Source organism: Cyclospora cayetanensis, unplaced genomic scaffold (assembly GCF_002999335.1).
Source record: "Cyclospora cayetanensis isolate NF1_C8 unplaced genomic scaffold, CcayRef3 CcayRef3_contig_188, whole genome shotgun sequence".
Taxonomy (NCBI): domain Eukaryota; phylum Apicomplexa; class Conoidasida; order Eucoccidiorida; family Eimeriidae; genus Cyclospora; species Cyclospora cayetanensis.
In genome coordinates this window covers 59,378-77,868 of record NW_020312134.1, presented here as the reverse complement: position 1 = coordinate 77,868, position 18,491 = coordinate 59,378, and the positions used below count along the sequence as shown (strand labels likewise).

The 18,491-nt window shown below is 53.3% G+C and overlaps 1 protein-coding gene across 1 annotated transcript; it reads left to right on the top strand.

Annotated features, from left to right (window-relative positions):
* The first annotated feature begins 6,914 nt into the window (after positions 1–6,914).
* On the top strand, positions 6,915–17,564 carry LOC34621845 (ubiquitin conjugation factor E4). The gene is made up of 24 exons (XM_026337515.1): positions 6,915–7,210; positions 7,568–7,696; positions 7,821–7,947; positions 8,150–8,317; positions 8,637–8,700; positions 8,860–9,002; positions 9,197–9,322; positions 9,735–9,903; positions 10,079–10,166; positions 10,525–10,743; positions 11,128–11,248; positions 11,552–11,719; positions 12,219–12,270; positions 12,697–12,901; positions 13,369–13,493; positions 13,933–14,048; positions 14,507–14,606; positions 14,995–15,147; positions 15,634–15,866; positions 16,218–16,293; positions 16,434–16,522; positions 16,651–16,773; positions 16,973–17,103; positions 17,450–17,564. Exons 1-24 carry the CDS (start codon positions 6,915–6,917, stop codon positions 17,562–17,564), a joined length of 3,336 nt encoding a protein of 1,111 aa, XP_026193300.1.
* The last annotated feature ends 927 nt before the right edge of the window (positions 17,565–18,491 follow it).

Here is an 18,491-nt window from a genome sequence, read left to right as displayed (position 1 = left end):
GCTGTGGAGGTTAGTGGGTTGTGTTCCGGATACAAGAAGCAACTTTTAGTCTCCGGAACAAGGTTCCTTTTACCTATGTAGAGCTTATTAGAGTCGTCCCTCACCACAATGAGGCATCGCCATTATGTGGTTGGCTCATCAGAGCAGTAAGGGAGGTGGGTTCTGAGCCGATGTCCCCTTTCACTGGCTGTGTAACCGGATTTCGTTGAAAATACCAAATAAGCTTTAGCCGAGGAACAGCAGGACTAGGCAAGTTTCGATGAGGATTTCGTTGACGCGCAAAATATGACGAGTTGCCAGCAGGCTGGCCACCTGCTGGTCGTCCAGCGCATCGTTTTTAGCTTGTCTCCAGGTCAGCTCCAAACTATGTTCCGCAGTATCGAAAGCCCCCATGTCATTAAGCCAAGGTTCAGCAGTAAGCGAAAGACTTGTCGAAGGAGCACGAAGTGAAGAAATCGACCAGTGCCTTTGGCAACACCCGATGTTGATGTCGGAAAGGGACGGAAGGTGGCACATAAACCTATACCTAAAGCCCTTTAAAATTACTGTGAAGTGAAGCTTCCCGACGTCTCATATTGACAAACTACCTGCCAAGTACACGCTTTGGCAGTCTACTTGGCATTTGACTTCATGGAACTCTCCTTACAAATCTTTTATTTAGCCTTTTGGCAGTCACAAAGCGTCGCTTCATATTAGCCCTCGCACATTCGAATATACCTGTGTGTTGTTAGCACCTGTTACTTACACAGCTGAACTATCTGATATTGCGAATTTTGGCCGCTGTATTTGAGGCAGCTCCGGCTGTAACTGAAGCAATGAAGGCATGGCTTTTTTCTCCTCTACGCACCCGCAAAGACGTTAAAGGCTCCGTGGGAATCCATCCGGTTACCAGAATCTCGTTCCTAAATTTCCTCGGATTGCTGCGCTTTTGACTGATTTATTTGAGAAACCCAATCTTTGACCAGGGTCGACAAACCTGATGTCGCAGCATTGACGCTGATCATCCTGCTGGCAGCTCTTCCAGTACTTGCGCCGCTTGATTATTAGCGTCATGTCTTCGTATCAACCGATGCTGATTATATATACCGATGAGCGCTATATTCTCTCAACTGGCTACAGGCTCTTCAAAACGCCAACTCATTGCTTGTTCTCATTGCTTGAGCAAAACGAGTGGCGGTAACCAGTGAAAGAAAAGAACGCTATGCGGTGCCGTGAAGCGCGAAATGGTTGGCGTCATATAAATAAGCGTCATTTGACTTTTCCGCTAGATGCCAATTTTTAATGCAAACTACATAGTGTTTTAGAAGTCCTGATGGCCTGAAAGTGCTTTGCTAGCTTGGGTGCCACCTGCAGTACAGCTTCTCCGTGAAGGCTTGTCAAGGGTATAACCGACATAAACAACAGTGCCGATGCGATCTTGCAATGCTCCAATAATTCATTACTATACGGTGCAGCCGTTCTTGCTTATAAGAATCAGAGTGTCGGTCTAATATTTGCAAGAGCGTTTAGTTTAACCTTTCACGCATCCTTTTACATTGCCAAATCCCAGGATACGAAAAAGGTGAAGCAATGCCCCATTGAGGATGACCTGCTGTGGTTCAAGCGAAATCATGAGCCCTGTCGCCTGAACGTTCCCAAAGTCGTGTTATGCTCTGTTCAGTCATGACGAGATTCACACTACAATGGCAAAGCCCTCACAGTCCTTCTGATAGCCGGAGATGCGTTCTGCGCAGATGAGTATGCATTGTCCTGTCCAGCTGCAAGTGCTTTGAAAACTGGCCCTTTGCAAAGCTCTTTAATTTCTAGAGGTATTTGGACTGCTTTGACTACGTCGACAATGGCATGGATGCTGTCCAAACCCTAGACCTTTGGCAATTTCAACTGCATATTCCAAACTTCTAAAGTATGTTCATATTGTTTTCTGCTCCATTTTGTCATTTCTCACGAAGTCGCTCAATTATTGTCGACTCATGTGTGGAAGTCTTACAGATTCCCCGGGAACATCATGACGGGCAAGAATCCGAAGTGTAGTATTGCGTTCTAGCTCGTCTTTAGATATGACCCATCTACGCATCAATTCAAATATACGAATTGAGAAGGACCCTGGATCACATTAGCAGAAAGAGCGTGCCTCCCGCACGCTTCTGCAGTAGTGGTAAATCTATGTCCACAAACATCGACTTGCTTGGCTTTAATTTTTTTCCTTGTGCTCAGTGGTTTATAATATCATAAAGTTGTCTACCTGCTCCTCTTCCGCTTCCCTGATCTACCATGAGGAGCCTTTCTCCAGTTCGGACCTGGACCTGGTGGTCGGGGGCCAGCAGCCATTAGTAGCAGCGGAAGAGTCTAGAGGACAGATGGCTAGTGCACTCCAAAGCACATGCGAAGCTGAGTAGAGAGAGGGTCGGAATTGTGAGAAGTGGGATCTTGACTGTGTGTTTTGCTCCTGAAGACTTGGCCTTTTTAGATATCAGAAGGCTTTTGTAGATGCACTGTCAGGTGCCCAGCTCGAGCATTTTGCAACCCTGTGACTAGGGTCATTTGTCGTCGTCTGGCAAACAAATGCTCCTCGTTGCTCTATCGCACCACCAAAATGTTGAAGATGCCACAGAGCTTACCAATATGGCATCTCAAAGAAGTTCTGAACCCCCCAAATTATTTTCTGGCTTTGCCACACATTCGAGTGACCTGCGTGGAGGCATTGGATCCGCAGGGAACCGTAGAACTGCTGGATTCTAGGACTCTTGAACTTCGCGAACACACTGGTGGGGGGGGCATGGTAGTGAATTGGGCTTAAGAGCGCTGACATAATTGGTTGACATGGGACAGTTATGATCTGCCTTGTCTGCGGAGGGAATCGCAACCCTTTCGATTAACGGGTGTATCCACCACACTCGATATTTCTTGCGTTCCTTGATATTAGTGCTTCCGCGGGGCATGCTCCGCTTGAAAGAGTCGTCTTTATCCAGGGATCTTTCCTGAAAAATTGCCGGCTGTTGCTGTTAAGGTGCTTTTCTACACTTAGATTTATGCATGTGCACTGTCAGGTTTTTGGTTCATGCAGTCTTCCACATGCCTTTTTACGAGCGTTGGAGCCGACTCTGCTGCCTGCTCCGGCTGTACATGCGTGCAGACCTTGCTCTCTGGAACGCGGTAGCACTGCCCGTTACACCTTTTACTTGTCTTGAAATCCTGTGTCATACTAGGATGCTCACGCATGCCAGCTCTCCAACAACAGCGAATTATGGTACTCGCGATCGTGCTAATTTGAGCCTTGTCCGCTGCTGCCTATTGTGTAAGTCTTTCTGTTCGTCCATTTCACTCCAGCGAATCACGAGCGCATTTGCTTTGTCCCCCTTGCACTAAGTTCGCTTGTTCCTAGCCTGAGGACTGGATAAGGCGGGACTTCGTAGATTGTTCTTCATTCAGTTGGTCTCGACATACTGGTACAGAACACGAGGGTGTGTGCATTGAAATGCTGAGGGAAGGTGGAGAGGGATACGCTACACTCAATAACTCCTTGCCGCACTAGTTCCATTAAATCAAGAAATAGAACGAAATGACTAGTTGGTTTGTCCGTCAGTAGATGGTACGTATTGCAGGGTACTGCTGCTTCAATAAAAGACACTGATCCTTGCGTGTGAGCAAGACGCTATGTGCAACTAGCTGTGAGTGCTTGGAGTCTAATGCACGCATGCGCGCCCCAACTCGCCCCCTTTTCTCGTCGGAAACTCTGAGAGCAGCGAATGTAGGGGACAAAGGGGCCTTTAGATCCACACAATAACTTTCCATCAGGCTTGCATTGAGTATGGAGCTAAGTTTCTCCTTACGGGGCCCTTCGATGGAACGTTCCACCTTTCTTCTCTTATGGACTTTCGCTGATTGTTGACATTAATATAAGCGTTTATGTGCATATCTACTTTTATATATATACACCCGCTTCTCACCTCGGCATGTGCACTCGCCTGCCTCTGGCTACCTTGAAAGTCTCGTCATCCTTTTCAGTACTGACGATTGTCAAGGCTGCATTGGAGGGCAGTGGCAAAGTTCGTGGCGTTTGCTTTGCGTATTCGTGGCGTGTAGCCGTCCCTGACGCTTGGGAAACCTCTTCTTTAGGTCACTGGAGTTCCAGTTTGGAAGTGTCTACAAGATGTAGCCTCAAGGCATACTAATGCTCATCACAGAGGGTGTGCGCCACAATTTTAACCTAAAAAGGGCAGATTCTGGGCAAGTTGGCGTAGTTTTCTCGTTGTGGATGAAAGGCACACCCACATCAGCGCTGAAGGACACAGTGCAAGCGCATTTACCATGCAATGCAGCACTTCATTCAGGATATATTCCTGAGTCTGCTTGCAGGAGAAGAAGATTTGAGCGAGGCGACCATAGGGGCGTGAGCTACTTGCTTCAGGAGAGTGTCACTTGGTCGTGTATAAAGTATCCTCCGCACAAGTGGATATAGCCCGGATGGAGACGAATCCTGACTGAAGTTACCAAACCACAAATTGAACGGGCTGGCTGCCCTGCCCAAAACATGCAAACACAACGAGAGATAATAAGCAGATGGGTCCTGTAGTCTCTCTCTCGTCGTTTCTATGTCTCTTAGAAACATCTCGGGCGCGGATCTCCTGCTAAGGTTGCATGCCAGTGTGGTGTATCCCTCACCCCTCGGGAGTAAGCTTCCATCTCCGGAAAAAGCTTGTGTGCCTCCATATCGTTTGCTGTCCTCTGCAAGGCTGTCGTGTCCTCTTTGTCACTCAGTGATTTTCGTCGAGGCGAAAACCGCCAGAGGCCTCCACGATGAAGCTGGTGAAGTGAAAGTTCTATCGGCAGGCAAGTGTACGTCTCGGCTGCATATCAACGAAAGGGAATCGAGGCCCCTGTACTCGACCAACCTGTTCGCCGGCTCTGCGAAATTCCCTGAAAGAGTTGCTGTGTGGTTTCCCGAAAAGGGCTATCACCCACCTTCCCCGTTTCTCGCCCCTCAGGGTGTCTGTAAGAGGGGAAAGGAAGAGGTAGCGTGCGGGAATGTTGCGCTGCATCCTCTATCCATTTCGAGCATTCCCAGCTACTGTGTTTGACTTGGAGCATCGATTGCTATTGTTTAGGGTCAATGCTAGTTACAACAAATAAGAGATATACGAACATGAAAACAATAATAGTTGATTCTTGCTCAATGCTCAACTAGATATAACTAGTGCATTGGACAAGGACCACGTACAGATTTGTCCGCTACCGTGCATGCCTGCTACATATATACTACCACCCACTATAATGGCATGTGCTAAGGAAGATAGTGAGGTGAGCGACATGGCGGCGCAAAGAGACTACCTCTAGAGCCTAGCCTTCTTTTGAGAAATGGCCTTGTGGGGGTGTATCAGAGTCACTTCCCCATCGACCTCCTGTGCTAAGGCTGAGCAGCCGTCTCCCAATGTAGAGAGGCGTGACTTGAATGAACACTTTCTGTTCTCGCGGTTGTATCTCATCTGCCTACCACATGAAACCCACTAAGCGCATTGAGCGCTTAAGAGACTTTTGCTCTTTTGTGGGAAGCGCCTCCGTAGACGCCAGAGGCAGGGCCCAAATGCAATCATCTTGCTTTATGCGAATAGAGGGTCGCGCCAGACTAGCCTTTTCAGATCCAGCTTCCCACGGTGGGTTGTTTCTTTTGCATACTCCTGTTCCCCCCCGTTGAATTTGGACCAGTCTGAGCTTTCAAGTGTGGCTAGTCCTGCGAGCAAATGCAAGATTTGCATTATGCCACACGGCACCTCATGCGCAGTTGCTCCTGAACGAGCAATTGCCAGGGGGCATTCAACTCATCTTTGGCCTGAGGGCCGTGGTGCCTCAAGAGCAGTGCCCACGGACATACATTGTTATCATGAGAACTCCCTGAAGCTTACGGATGGAGTGCAAACTCCAGCTCTCCTCTACATGTAGAGAGCGCCTGGTGCCGATTCTGGGTCGGCCGTTGTCTGCGGCTTATGGACTGAGCCATGCAGGAGCACTATTGTGGCGATGTGTGTACCCGCTTGCCGCAACCCTTTGCTCTCATATACCTAGCTGTATGTTTCATTATCGTTACGCAATAAAGTAAACGACGAGGGGTTATTTCTGCTGCAGTTCGCCATCTGTGCAAGAGTGACAGGCCCTATTCTACGGCCTGTCACTCTTGCACAGACGTAGGGAAAGCTTCAGATTTTGGTGTTTTCCGTGCAGCAGCGCATTGACATTGCAATAAACGCGTCCTTTCTGAAATAAGAATAACACATCCAGGGCAGGGCGCCTTCAGTGCATGCGGTCACTAGGTTAAAGGGCTGGGGGCCCACGGAGGTCGGTGGGCACGGCAGCTTTTCTGCGGCTTGCTGTCACAACTTTTATTGCTCATTGAGTTATTACAGGCTTGTCTTCCCACGACGCACTGCTGTAAGCACCCATTTTCATCCTAGGACCGCAGCGGGTGGAGCAGCGGAGTCGCCTGCGGCGGCACTACACTGCAGAAGCGGCAGCGGCGGCAGCGGCTAGGCGCATCAGGGGGACTCCTTTGGTGTGAAAGCCGCAGCAGAGCGGACGGCCTTTCCTCCTTTTGGTTCAAAGGAGGCTGTTACCGCCTTTGGTCCCGCCTGGCAGCCAAGCTTCCGGACGCCGTTCGTGGCGCTCGTGCTCTGCTGCGACTTCTCCCGTCTCCCGCTTGTCTGCTTCGCCGTTTTCGGCGCATTTGTCCGTTCCGAGGAAATTCCGCGGTATTCCTCTTGTCGAAGGGGGGCCGAGGAGTCTAGGGGATCGCCGGGGCGGCTGCGCAGTCTGAGGCACCCACGTGCAGGACGTTGAACCCGAAGTACGTAGGCTCCTAGCGCGCTGTGGTTTACGCCTGGAGAAGAATCCCTTTGTTCTCGCGCATAGCGCAGTCTGGAATCATGGAGTGCGATGGCAGTACAGCCACCGGAAGGGCTGAGGACAACCTTGCGGCTCCCCAAGAGCCTGATGCCAGGGGAGAAGCGGCGACACCCCCGGAAGCGTTGGCAGCAGGCCTGTCAGTTCAGCAGGCAGGAACAAAAAGAAGCGAGCTGAGCCCCGAGGCACTGCGGGAAGTGAAGGAGGACCGGTTCCTGCAAGCGACACTGCGAGTGCGAGTAAACGACGGCTTTTTTCCCAATTGTGTGTTCCTACCCAAGACAATGGAGGAGTGCCGCAGGGAGGGGCAACCCCCTAGGTAATTTTGGCCGCACGTAGGGAGTTAGGCTTCGGCAGATAGGAGACACTTGGTACTGCGGAAATCCCTGCCGCAAGATGGAGCGTGGGGGACGCAGCAGGGGAGGGCGACAGGGATGCGGTAGTCGCGCTCGCTAGGGCTGAAGTAAGGGCTTTGCGGTGGGCACAGGGAGGGTCGAGTGCCTTTTTGAGCTTGAAGGAGTCAGTTGAGGCGGCAACAGAGAGCTTTGTGCAGGCAGGCTCATGACCCCTAGTCACTTCTTTCCTGTTGCTGGCCCTGCCGCCTCGTCTTTAGGCTTGCGAGCTGCTCTCTGCGACTTGCGGCATTGGCTGTAGCGTTGAGATTTTTGGGGCTCAGGATGCGAATCGAGCTGGTGCAAGAGATCCTCATCGAGATGACTCAGATCCTTTGGGCAAACAAGTCGGGCAACCTGTTCAGAGCGGCTGCTGAGGCCTTCCACAAGATATCGGACGACACTTACACCAAGTATTTTGCTGGCGACGTCTGCTGCAAGGGGTGTGTTGCTGGGGGCGCTAGAGCGGCGTAAGCTCTGCACAAGGATACGTGAAACGTGTGCCGCCTTCCTGTCGCTCTTGCCACTCTTCTGCAGGTACCTGCCCACTGAGACAAGGGCAGAAAGTGCTGCTGCAGTCCAAGAGCAGCTGGTGAACTACACTGTGCTCCTGCTGACCTGTTTGGAGCTCTTCGAGCTGGAAGACACGCCGCCGACTGCTGCAGTACGACAGATGCGCCTTGCTGCCGTGGCTGCAATTGGTGTTGCAACATCAGCGTTTGTGGAACCTGCTTTTGTGCCACACTCCGTCGTTGATTCGACATCGATGCCCATGAAATGTGTGTATGAGCCAGCATAGAAGCACATAAAATGGTGTGCGCTTACACCCTTTCTGTGCTGCTTGTTTGTTTGCGCCACTTTTTCAGATGGCCGTCCATTTCAGAGAGTTCCTAGAGGGCGTATTCCCCACTGCCTTTATGCTCAAATTGATCGCAGCTCTGCAGGAGTCACCTGGGAGCGGGGAGGGGGGGCCCTTGGAGGCTGCCTTTGGACCAGCAGTAGACGGACTCTTCGCAGCACTTACCGAGAGGGGGGTGAGAAGACACACACGCTAGGATCAGCATTTAGAGAGAGGGGGAAGCAATAAGGGCAGGGGAAAGCTCTATGGCGGCTGCAGGGGGGAGCGATGGAGAGCGCCTCAGGCTGCGGAGGGAAGGGCTTTATACAGGAAAGCAGACACAGAGATGCGGGGGAGAAACGGTCACAGACAGGCTAGCAGCGTAGGCGAAACTGAGAGTTCTTGCTCCTCGTAAGGGGCAAGAACCCTGCAGTTTCGCATGTGTTATGTCTGCACGGTTTCTGCTCTCGATTTCGGGCCTTACATGAGGCAGTCTCTGCTGATCGTTTCATCAGGTGGGCGGCTACAAGTCACCGGCTGTTGGCGCCATCCGCCTCCTCTCTTCCTTCAAGCCGATCGGTAAGGTGCCTCTCTCTGTCCAAGGCTGTGCAGGCTGAAGGGTGCTCTGACTGTTGTTGCGCTGTTGCCTGTGCTGAGGCTCAAGGTGTTGGTGGCGTTGTGTGGCCGCTACAGAGGCCCCTTTGCTCGCTTTCTGCACCATTTGTTGTGTTGTCGCAGCCTCGGTGATTACGCGCCGTAGTTGTTTCTTGCCGCCTTTCGCCCCGCCGCTTCCAACTGCGCAGCCAGGCTTCTTTCTCCAAGAAGAATCCCTTCTAGGACGTCTTCTCTCCTTCACCCCTCTAGATGGGCCAGTCCTCCCCGTACGTTCGAGGTCAAGCGCAGCGGATTTCGGCTTGAAGGGGTTTGTGAGGGGGAATGGGGTGGCGGCACTTGTGAGAGTTTTGGGAGGCATTGGTCGCTCTCTTGCGGCACAGCCCCTTTTCCTGCTAAAGGAGATCTCGATTGCGCTGGTCTGCACAGCTGAGCACTTGAGATTTACAGCGTGTGCGCGCAGAAAGGACAGCAGAGCACCGTACAGCGAATCTTTGCTGGGGGTCAAGCTCTGGCACCCACCTACTTGCAGAATGCAATTCAGGGAATGCGGCTTGACCTTCAAAACATCACAGATATCGATAATCAGGCAAGGGCAATTTGAAGGGATGCTGGTCTGAAGCCCATGTTGTTGCAGCTGGAGGTGCTGCTGTCACGTTTAAGGCCTTTTGTTTCCCTCTGACTCCGCCGTCTGAACAGTAGCAGTCGTGATGGTGGTGCAGCTCCCGGTTGTGTGCATGTTTGTGTGTGTGTGTGTTTTTGTGTATGTGTGTGTGTGCTTATGTGTGTGTATGTATGTGTTTATGTGTGTGTGTGTCTATGTGTGTATGTGTCAATGTGTGTGTGTGTGTATATTTGTGTATGTATATATATATGTGTGTGTATGTGTGTGTGGCTTCTGCCTGCTGGATTGGCGAGCCAAGCAGGCCTCCTGTCCGGTGTGTGCAGCAGCATATGCTGCTGCTGCTGCGTGGGTGTTGTGGATAATGCTGCTGCTGCAGATCCTCAAGAACATATGCCGGGCGGGAAAGGCGGAGAGGCACCGCGTGCTGCAGTGGTTCGCTGCAGTGTTGGCTTCAAATGAGGCCAGGGCGAAGGCAGCGCATGCGCATCTCATGATGCAGCAGCACACTCCGGAGTCGGCAGATCCTCTCCACGCCTTCCTCCTAAGTAGGCACAGAATTTTAGTGCGAGTGACGCTGCCCTGATGCCGTTGCCTTGCGTTTCAGCATGGTACAGCGATTGCTAGGCTGTCAGTTGTGTTTTGGGGGCTGCTGGGGAGGACGAAACGGTGCTGTTGCATCACTGGCTTCTCCCTCACCTCCGCCTTTGTGTGCTGCTGCAGAGGCTCAGGGGCAAAATTCGTTCGGCTTCTTGGTCAACGTCTTTCATGTGCTTCTGCTGTTGGTGGATCCTATCAAGACAGAGAGGATGTTCGTTAGTGTTACCCATGGGGGCGATGTTTTGCGACCCCGCAGCGCGAAGACACTGGCCTTTTCGCATGCCAGACACCTTTTGGGGCTTTGCTGCGGGTGTTTGTTGGGGTTGCCTCGCGCCAGCGTTGCTGCCGTCACCTCTGTTGGTTTCGCCATGGCGTATGCTCGGTCCATGTCAGACTGTGTGTGTAATGAGCGGCTTTTGCAGCTATGGGAATGATGCTGGGGCTTACTCACTATGTGTGCCTCTTCTTGCACCTCCTGCGGCCTTGTGTACTGCTGCGCATCTGAAAACACCTAAAGGCCCTCCCTGCATGCGTGCTGCATGCGCCACCGATCGTCTGCCTGCCTGCAGCTTCGAGGTTTCCCCTTTCTACGCAACCTGCGGGAGTGCCGAGGATAGCGCGCGTCTGCTGGTGTCGGGGCCGCTACGGCGAGAAGCTCTGTTGGGAGAGGACGAGACAGTCGCGTTTGCCAGAAAGTTTTATGCGCAAATCGCTGCTCAAGATGCGGATGCCAAATTCACCACCGAAGTATTTTGGCTCGCGATTCGTGCCGTCCGACTCTGCTTCAAGTCAGGAAAACACAAAACACGAGCTGTTGCTGTGTTCTGTCTGTTTCCTTCGTGTGTTTGTGCTGGCGGATGCTTTGCGACACATGCAACAGCCCGTTCTGCCCTCACGGCGCTTCATTCGTCGCCCTCTACGGTTTTTTCCTGTCGGAACCTCTCCCCATCATATACGCTACCCTTCACCATTATATATGCTTCCATTCACCATCATATATGCTTCCCTTCTTTTGCTGTTTGCCTTTGTCAGCGCCCGCCGCTGCGTCCATCCACAGGCGTTTTTTGCTTCTCAAAACCACCTGCCTTTTTGCGGCTGCGCCATGTTGCAGCAGCAGCAAGCCCTCCCTTACCATCGCGCGTCTTGCTGTCCTGTGGTATTTTTTTCTGCAGTTCTTGCGTCGCTGAGTACATGCGGTGGATGGAGCACTTCCAGCAGCGCCATGACGGCGGAATGCAACAAAACTCTCCCGAATACAGGAGCATCATCGCTGAACTCCTGGGGTGGCGTGCGGTCCGTCCGTACTTTTTGTTTTTTCTCATTCCATCTCTGTGTACCATCTCTGTGCCGGCTCGCTTTCCTTCTACCCCATGGGCTGCCTCTCCTCATTAGTTGAACAGACTTTGTGCAAGCGCTTTGCGTGCCTTCTCTACACGGTGCCCCTTCCCTGGTTGTGCCTCGCCGCCTTGTAGCTTTCCCGTTGCTTCCCTCTCCGTTTTCGCATCTACACACATGCGGAGTCCGAATGCGGCACCTCAGGGGCTGAGCTTTGCATGCTACGCGCTGCTATGTGAATGCTGCTTGCCGCCACCGCAGCTTCTGCTTCACCCCCGTTTCTGCAGCCTCTACTGGCACTTTGCGCATTTGTTTTGTTCTTGGCTTCTGGGGTGTATGTACACCTACACGGCGGACGGCAAGGAGGATTCCAAAGCAACGGGGCTGTTGAATGCTCAAAAGTGGCGTGCTGCTGCTCTTCTTACCCAGGTAACCTGGAGGAAGGAGGCAAAAAGAAAGGGCGAACGGAGGTAGTGTTCCTCTATGTACTTGTGCATTTCTTGTCTTGCGCCTTGCTGGTTTTTCAAGCCCCCTCCTTTCCCCTTCTCAAGCCGGCTTCCTGTGCCTCCCAGTCTTTGCTGGAACTCCACTCTCTCTTGAGCACTTTGCTGCTGCTGCTGCTCTATGTCTCTGCTCGAGGCTCTGCCCGCCAAAGCCTCTCGGTCTGTGTATCTGTACTACAACTGTACACCCCTTGCCGTCTGTATGTATGTATAGATATCTACATATTTGTATCTGTATGCATCGCCACCTACTTTTGTCTATGTGTATTTATCCATCCATATGTGTATATGTGTAAATAGATTTTTGATATCTGTTGGTATGTAGGCATGTATCTATGTATGCGTCTATGTATGTATCTCTGTATCTTGTATATACGTATCCTGTATGCATGCATAGAGCCTGCGAAGTGCGCATCTGCGTGCAGCTGCCTCCTGGCGGAGCGGCATCGCCTGCAAAGCCTTCTCCCCAGTTCGCCTGTGAGCGGTGCCCCACTCAATGACATGAGCTGAGAGGAGATTTCGCTGCCACCCCCTGCACACCATTGTTATTAAGCAAGGCTTAGAGCAGAAGGGAAGAACGCCGCGCTGCACAGGAGTTCTCAGCTCAGCGCAATTATTACGACACTGCGGTCCAATCACGCCAAAGTAGCCGCTTCCTGAGGCGCATGAGCAGCGAGACGGGAAGGGGGCAGCGGGAGAAGGGGAAGGACTATCTTTTTGGACTGACAGACTGAGACGCATAGACAGATCGATAGACAGGGTAGCCGCAGACAGGGCAGCCGCAGAAGTTGTGAACTCTCTGATAAGAAATTAGACTGCCTGAAAGTTTTACTCGGCCCTTCAAGAGACTCTTTTTAGGCTGCTCTTTTTGTGCTTTCTGTCTGTCTGTAAATACATCTGCAGTGTTGCCCAGCGGCATCGTTGACGACCTCATGCTTTCCATTCGGCACATGGCAGAGCTTCAGGCTTTTTACTCAGGTCTCAGGGGAGGGCAGGGGGGTGAAGTTTCTCCTTGCAGCAGCATGGATGCAGAGCTTGTTGCAGCCACATGCATCGCGGTGATGGGTTCGCCTGGTTTTTTCCGGAGCGTCCACACACGATGCGACGGGTGAGAAACGCCTTCCTTTGTCTCTTTCCTTATGTCTGTATTCTCTCTGACTGTCTCCTCCTTCCCTGCTTCTCCTCGGCCGCCTTATCGCCTTTTGTGTTACGTTCCCGCCTTGCGGCCTGTATCTGGAGCATCCGCCTTCACGACTTTCCCCTTCTTTTCAAGCCAGCCCCCCCTTTTATCCGTTCCTCTGCTCTCCCATATAAGCCAGTTGCAACCGCCTCTGTCGATCCGTTGCTAGTCTTCGAAACGCTCAGTGCATGACATCGTCCCCTTTCCCCCCTCCCCCCGCGGCCGCAGAGACTTCGCGCTTCTCCGAAGCGGAGAACAAGCAAAATCCCACTGCGCTTACATCGTTTTCCCTCAGTCAATCCCTCTTTCCTCCTTCTCCACGCTTGGCTGTTGTTGCGTCGCTGTCAAGTCAGTGTTGCACGGCGGGTCGGGGTATCGGTGTGCTTTCTCTCTAGCGCCTGCCGGACGCTGCACCGCCTTTTCCTGCTTGACGAGTTTCGATGCCGCTTGGAGGCTCTCCCTGTTGCCAAGAACTTCCTTCTGCCTGCTCTTGTGGAGGTGTTCATCGACTCAGAGCGAGGTGCGCTCTTCTGCATCCTTCCCTATCCATGTGTATATACATGACCTCTCCCCGCTTAATTCTCTGCGCACAAATCTTCTCTGCTGCTCATTAATTTTCCCGCTCCCTCCCCACGTTTCTTCCCTGGCATTCCTCTCTGGATCGCTAGCCACCCGCGTGCTCCTTCCCTTTGCATCGGGCTGCATCGGACTGACTGTCTTTCGCCTTCCCGTTCGCTATCAATGCGCACTGGTCACCCTTCTCGCTTCCCCGTCTTTTTGCCGAGCAACGCTAAGCAGACAGAGAGATTAGCAGCAGACTTTAAGCTGCGCTTTTCAAGAGAGCACCAGCAGGCGGGGGGAGCGACACCACGCCACCCCTGCAGGGTATCGGTATCACTACCCCTCTCCATACGAAAATCCAACAGCTCACAAGCGTTTCTTTGGCGCCTCCTCCTCAGGCTCCTACTACGATAGAATCAACTTTCGAATTCCCATTGTTGACATGCTGAGCCGTCTCCTAGCGCATAACGAATACACTGGCAATATGCGTCTCTTGGCAGAGGCCTATCCGGAGGTGAGACGGGCGTGCTGTGCGCAACACCATCTCGCTCTCTTGGCGTCGTTCTTTTCCCTCCCTGCATCACTTGCCTCTTTGAAACATACTGCGGTGTGCCTGTTTCCTCGTTTGGGTGGCCTACCCGTGGCTTTTTGCATGCATCTTTCTATGGTTTTGCTTCCCACGTCGTCGTCTGCGCGTTCCTTTCTCTGCCACACCCCTCGTTCGCCATGTCACGTCCACCCCTCGCTCCTGGCCCTTTCTTTCTCCCTCCCTTTCCTGCGTCTCGCATTGCCCTTCTCTGTGAAAATCCCCCTTTGCTCGTCAGTATACGTCCTGTAGCCGTATGCTCGTGACCCTGTGTCGCGTCGCTCCTTCCTGCTCTCAAGAAAACGGCGGGCGGCTCTACAGCGCTTCCTTCGTAGAGAGGGCAGCCATTCGCGGTGTATGTACGTCATGCGTGCACGTCTCCGCAGAAGTTTTTGCACATGGTGCATCTGTTACTCAACGACATTGCAACGCTTGTAGATCAGGCCATGGAGGCTCTCGTTGAGATTCGGAAGCGCCAACTCGACGGTATGTCATTCGGGTGCTGCCGTGCAACGTCCTGCTATCCGCGCCTGTTTCCCCGTATCCTTTTGGAGGGGCTATCAAAACGCTGTGTGTTTGCGTCCTCGAGAAGATGCAGTCGGGGAGTGGCAGTGCTTCGCTTCATCCCGTGGGGTCGGTCACACCGGGCAAAAAGGCGCAGCCCTGCAGCCTCGCATGCATTTGCCTCTCTTGCTAGCGATTGTTTTGAGCATCCTTCGCCACTTTACACGGTGGTTCCCTGTCGGGAACGGCACTCACGGGCCCTATGATAGGTAGCGCGTGGTCAGAAGCAGAGGCCTGTGTGTGGTGGTGCCTTTTGTCTACTCCGCTGTTTCTAGCCTAGCCTTGCGTGCGTCTCCTGCCGCTGCTACAGGCAGAGACAGGGAAGAAAGCGCTACACCCGGGCAGGGGTCGAATGTTTCTGCTAATGCTGACGCCACTGCTGGGGCTGCCTCCAGCCGTGCATCTGCGGGAGGAAGCCGGGGAGCACCGAGTGCCTCGGGAGAGGAGTCAGATGCAGACGAAAGTAAGGCCTCAAAGAAGATGAAGGCAGGAAGACTACTGCTGGCGACCTCTTGCCTGCTTACCTTTGCATGCGTGTCTTTATCTGGGTGTGTACTAATAGGTTGTGTTCTTGCATCTAGAAAATGAACCTGTGCAGCTTTGTTTGTGTGGCATCCCCTCTGCGTCTGCTGCCGCTCTCTATGTGTTTTTGTTCCTGTCTTGGCTTTCTTTTCGACGCTTTGCGCCACGCTGGTGGCGCCTCGCTTGCCTTCGTATCGAGATAAAGTCTCTTGCACGTCGCTAGGCTTGCAGCTTCCAGTGCTCCCTTTCATAATGGCGCTTTGGGCGCTTTGTGGGTACCTGTGCTATGCACATGTAGACATGTACGTGGAACCTGTTTGCAACGCATGCGCGTAAGTGGATGCAAGAGGGCCGTGCATGCAGCATCTCGTGGACGGAGGCTGCCACCTCGCCTCTGCCTGTCGCACACATGCGTGTTTTGACTCAGTGGCAGACTCCCTTGAGGGCCGCTCTACACTGGAGAGGGAGCCCTGGAGACGTCTGCAGTCAACTGCTAGGGACCTTTGCTCACTTGGCCACAGTGCATGCGCCCTCTTCACCCTGCTCTCGCGGCATTGCGGCACCGTCATCAGCGGTAGCAGCAGCATCCTGCCACAGGCTGTCACGACACTGGATTGCTGCCTGGATCACCTTGTTGGTCCTAGGTGCCTTCAGCTAAAGGTAAGAAGGAAAGCGCGCCGCCCCTTCCCATATTCCGAGAAACGCGCTGCAAGCATAGAGGGCATGCATCACAGATACACGGCTCCACATACCAGTCGCAGCGAGAGAGACATAGAGAGAGAGAGAAAGACGTAGAGAGATAGACATGCAGAGAGAAATAGACATAGAGAGAGAGAGAAAGAGAGAGGCAGGGTGACGCCCAAGCGCAGGCCCAGGAGGCGGTGGCGTGTGTCAACCCTCAAAATATCCATCGTGCTGGTTGCTGGACTTTAGGCTGTGCTTCTGCGCATTCGCTGCTCGTGCTTCATGCCTAAGTACTGAGCCTCGGTTCCTGTACTGTCCTCCTTGCAGGTAAACTCTATGGAGACGTACAACTTTAGACCGAAGGATTGGCTCTCCAAGGTCCTCGAGTCCTTTGTTTACCTCTGTGAGTTTGGGTATGGCGGCTTTGGGTTTGTGCCTTGCGAGAACGCAGCAGCGACAAGTATCGCGTGCTGTCGCTGCTGAAATTGCGGCTCTTTTGCATTGGCCCTTGTTGCCCTTGCTGCTGCGCTGCTGCTGCTACAGTGCAGGCGGATAAGACCAATGGAGATGCAATCACCGGTGAAATCCTTAGGGATGGGCGATATTACAAACACGCCAACATTGCCAAGGCGGTAAGGGATTTGAGCACTGTTGCTGGAGCAGTAGCTGGCGCGAATCGCTGGCTAAATGCTGCACTGCTGCTGTTCGGAGGGGGGTCTATCGTTGGCTTTGGCCTGCCCTTTTGCTGCTGCGTGTTCAGTGCCGCATCGCGCGTCGTGAGGGGCTGATGGCCCCCTCGTTGCTGAACGAGTTCTATTTGCTGGTGAAGAGACTCGCGGAAGTCGAAGAGACGGGGAAAGGCCTGGACTTAGACGAGGTGCCGGTATGTGTTGTTCCTCCATGGGTGCTGCGTTTGTGCTCGGAGGCACTTTGCTGCTTCTGTCGAGCCAGCTGTCTGTACGGCAGTTCGCGTCCTCTGCGTGCTACTGCTCGAGGGGTTGTTGTTGGGTCTTTTGAGGCGTTTAAGCTGCTGCTGCTGCTGAGTGCCGCTAGCTCGTTTTGCGCCTTTCTGCATCCATCAGGCCGAGTATCTGGATCCCATCATGGCCGACTTGATGCAAGATCCCGTGTTGCTTCCCTCTAGCAAGGTCATCATGGACAGGCGCAACATTGAGCGGCACCTCATGTCAGATCCTTCTGACCCCTTTAACAGGTATGTGTTACTTTCCGCGGGCCGTCTGGCGAGGCATATGCGCATAGCCAGGCCTGCTTGCCTGCCCCTTGTGCCGGCCTTTAGCCGGTAGCCAGGCAAGCTTCGGAAGCAGCAGCCTAGCAGCAGCCTCCACGGCAGTGAAAGTATCATTGCAGAGCGTATGCTGCAGAGAAGTAACACTGCAGTCTTCCCCTGAAGAGCAGCAGCTGCTGCCCGTGCAGAAGTGGCACCGGCTAGCCACCAGACCACACTGCTCAGGAGTCTGCACACGGGGGGAACTCTTGCACGCAGCGCGACGAGGGGCCGCTATGCATGTGGAGCGTTTTTTTCTGGCTGCTTTTTGCAGGGCCCCATTGACACGGGAGCAGTTGGTGCCTCAGCCTGAGCTGAAGAAGGAGATTGAGGCCTTCCTAGAGTCGAAGAACGCGGCAGCCTTAGCCACCAAACCGGTTGGCCAGTAGGCAGCCAAGCTCACAAAGTAGGGAGTCCTGGGTGGCCCCTCTGCACGCGAAGATGCAGCGGAGTGAGTGGGCAAGTAGGGCTAGTTTGACAGCATGCGTGCTCTTGGGCTTTCGCGGTGGGGGGAGACCTAACTAAACTTTAAAATAGAGCCGTGTGCACGGAAATCCGACAAGGGTTTACCCACTGGCCGACCTGCTGCGCACCGTGACGCCCTAAGAAACGCGTGCAAAGTCTCCCGACACATGCCACATGGCGGCAGCGGAAACGGCGTGTTGCCTCGCTCGCGGCACGAGCGGCAGCGCAGGTCCTGGCCGACTTTCTGGTGGCCAAGAGGCCGCGGCCTTACGGCTGCCTCACTGTAAAATATCCACGCTCACTCGGCGGAGCAGGGAGGCGTGTGCGGTCGGCTAGCGAAAAGAAATAGCCAGGGAGCGGGCTGCGTGGGAATAGCCAGGGAGCGAGCTGCGTGGGAATAGCCAGGGAGCGAGCTGCGTGGGAATAGCCAGGGAGCGAGCTGCGTGACTGTCCTTCAATAGCTGGCTAGTTGCGTAGTAGGCCTAGTGCTAGCGGTGCTTTTGCTGCAAGCTACCGTATCAGCACGGGGCGTCTGACCGCCAGCCAGCAGACAAGGAACCGCTAGGGGGTAGCTGGCCCGCCAGCGTGTGCAGCTAGCGAAGCAGGAATTGCGGAGTGTTATTCGTGGCTCTGTGGTGTAGGGGTACTCAATGTGTACTACAGGGAGGGCAAGCGTTTGAAAAACTCTGACGGAATCGGGAAATCGCCAACTTGGAATTGCAGTGTGCAACTGGACACACACACAGCTTTAAGCGCTAGCGCAGATACCTCTGAAACTTGAGTAACGCAGTTTTAGAAAAATTTGCGGATGAGGCGAGCCTCCATGCAGTATGCTTGCCGATAAAACGCTA

Bases quoted from the DNA above. Each gene is read 5' to 3' on its own strand.
- LOC34621845 (XM_026337515.1), top strand. From the start codon at position 6,915: ATGGAGTGCGATGGCAGTACAGCCACCGGAAGGGCTGAGGACAACCTT. The intron at 7,948-8,149 runs GTACGACAGATG...CCACTTTTTCAG, and splicing joins ACACGCCGCCGACTGCTGCA to ATGGCCGTCCATTTCAGAGA. The intron at 14,607-14,994 runs GTATGTCATTCG...CCGCTGCTACAG, and splicing joins TCGGAAGCGCCAACTCGACG to GCAGAGACAGGGAAGAAAGC.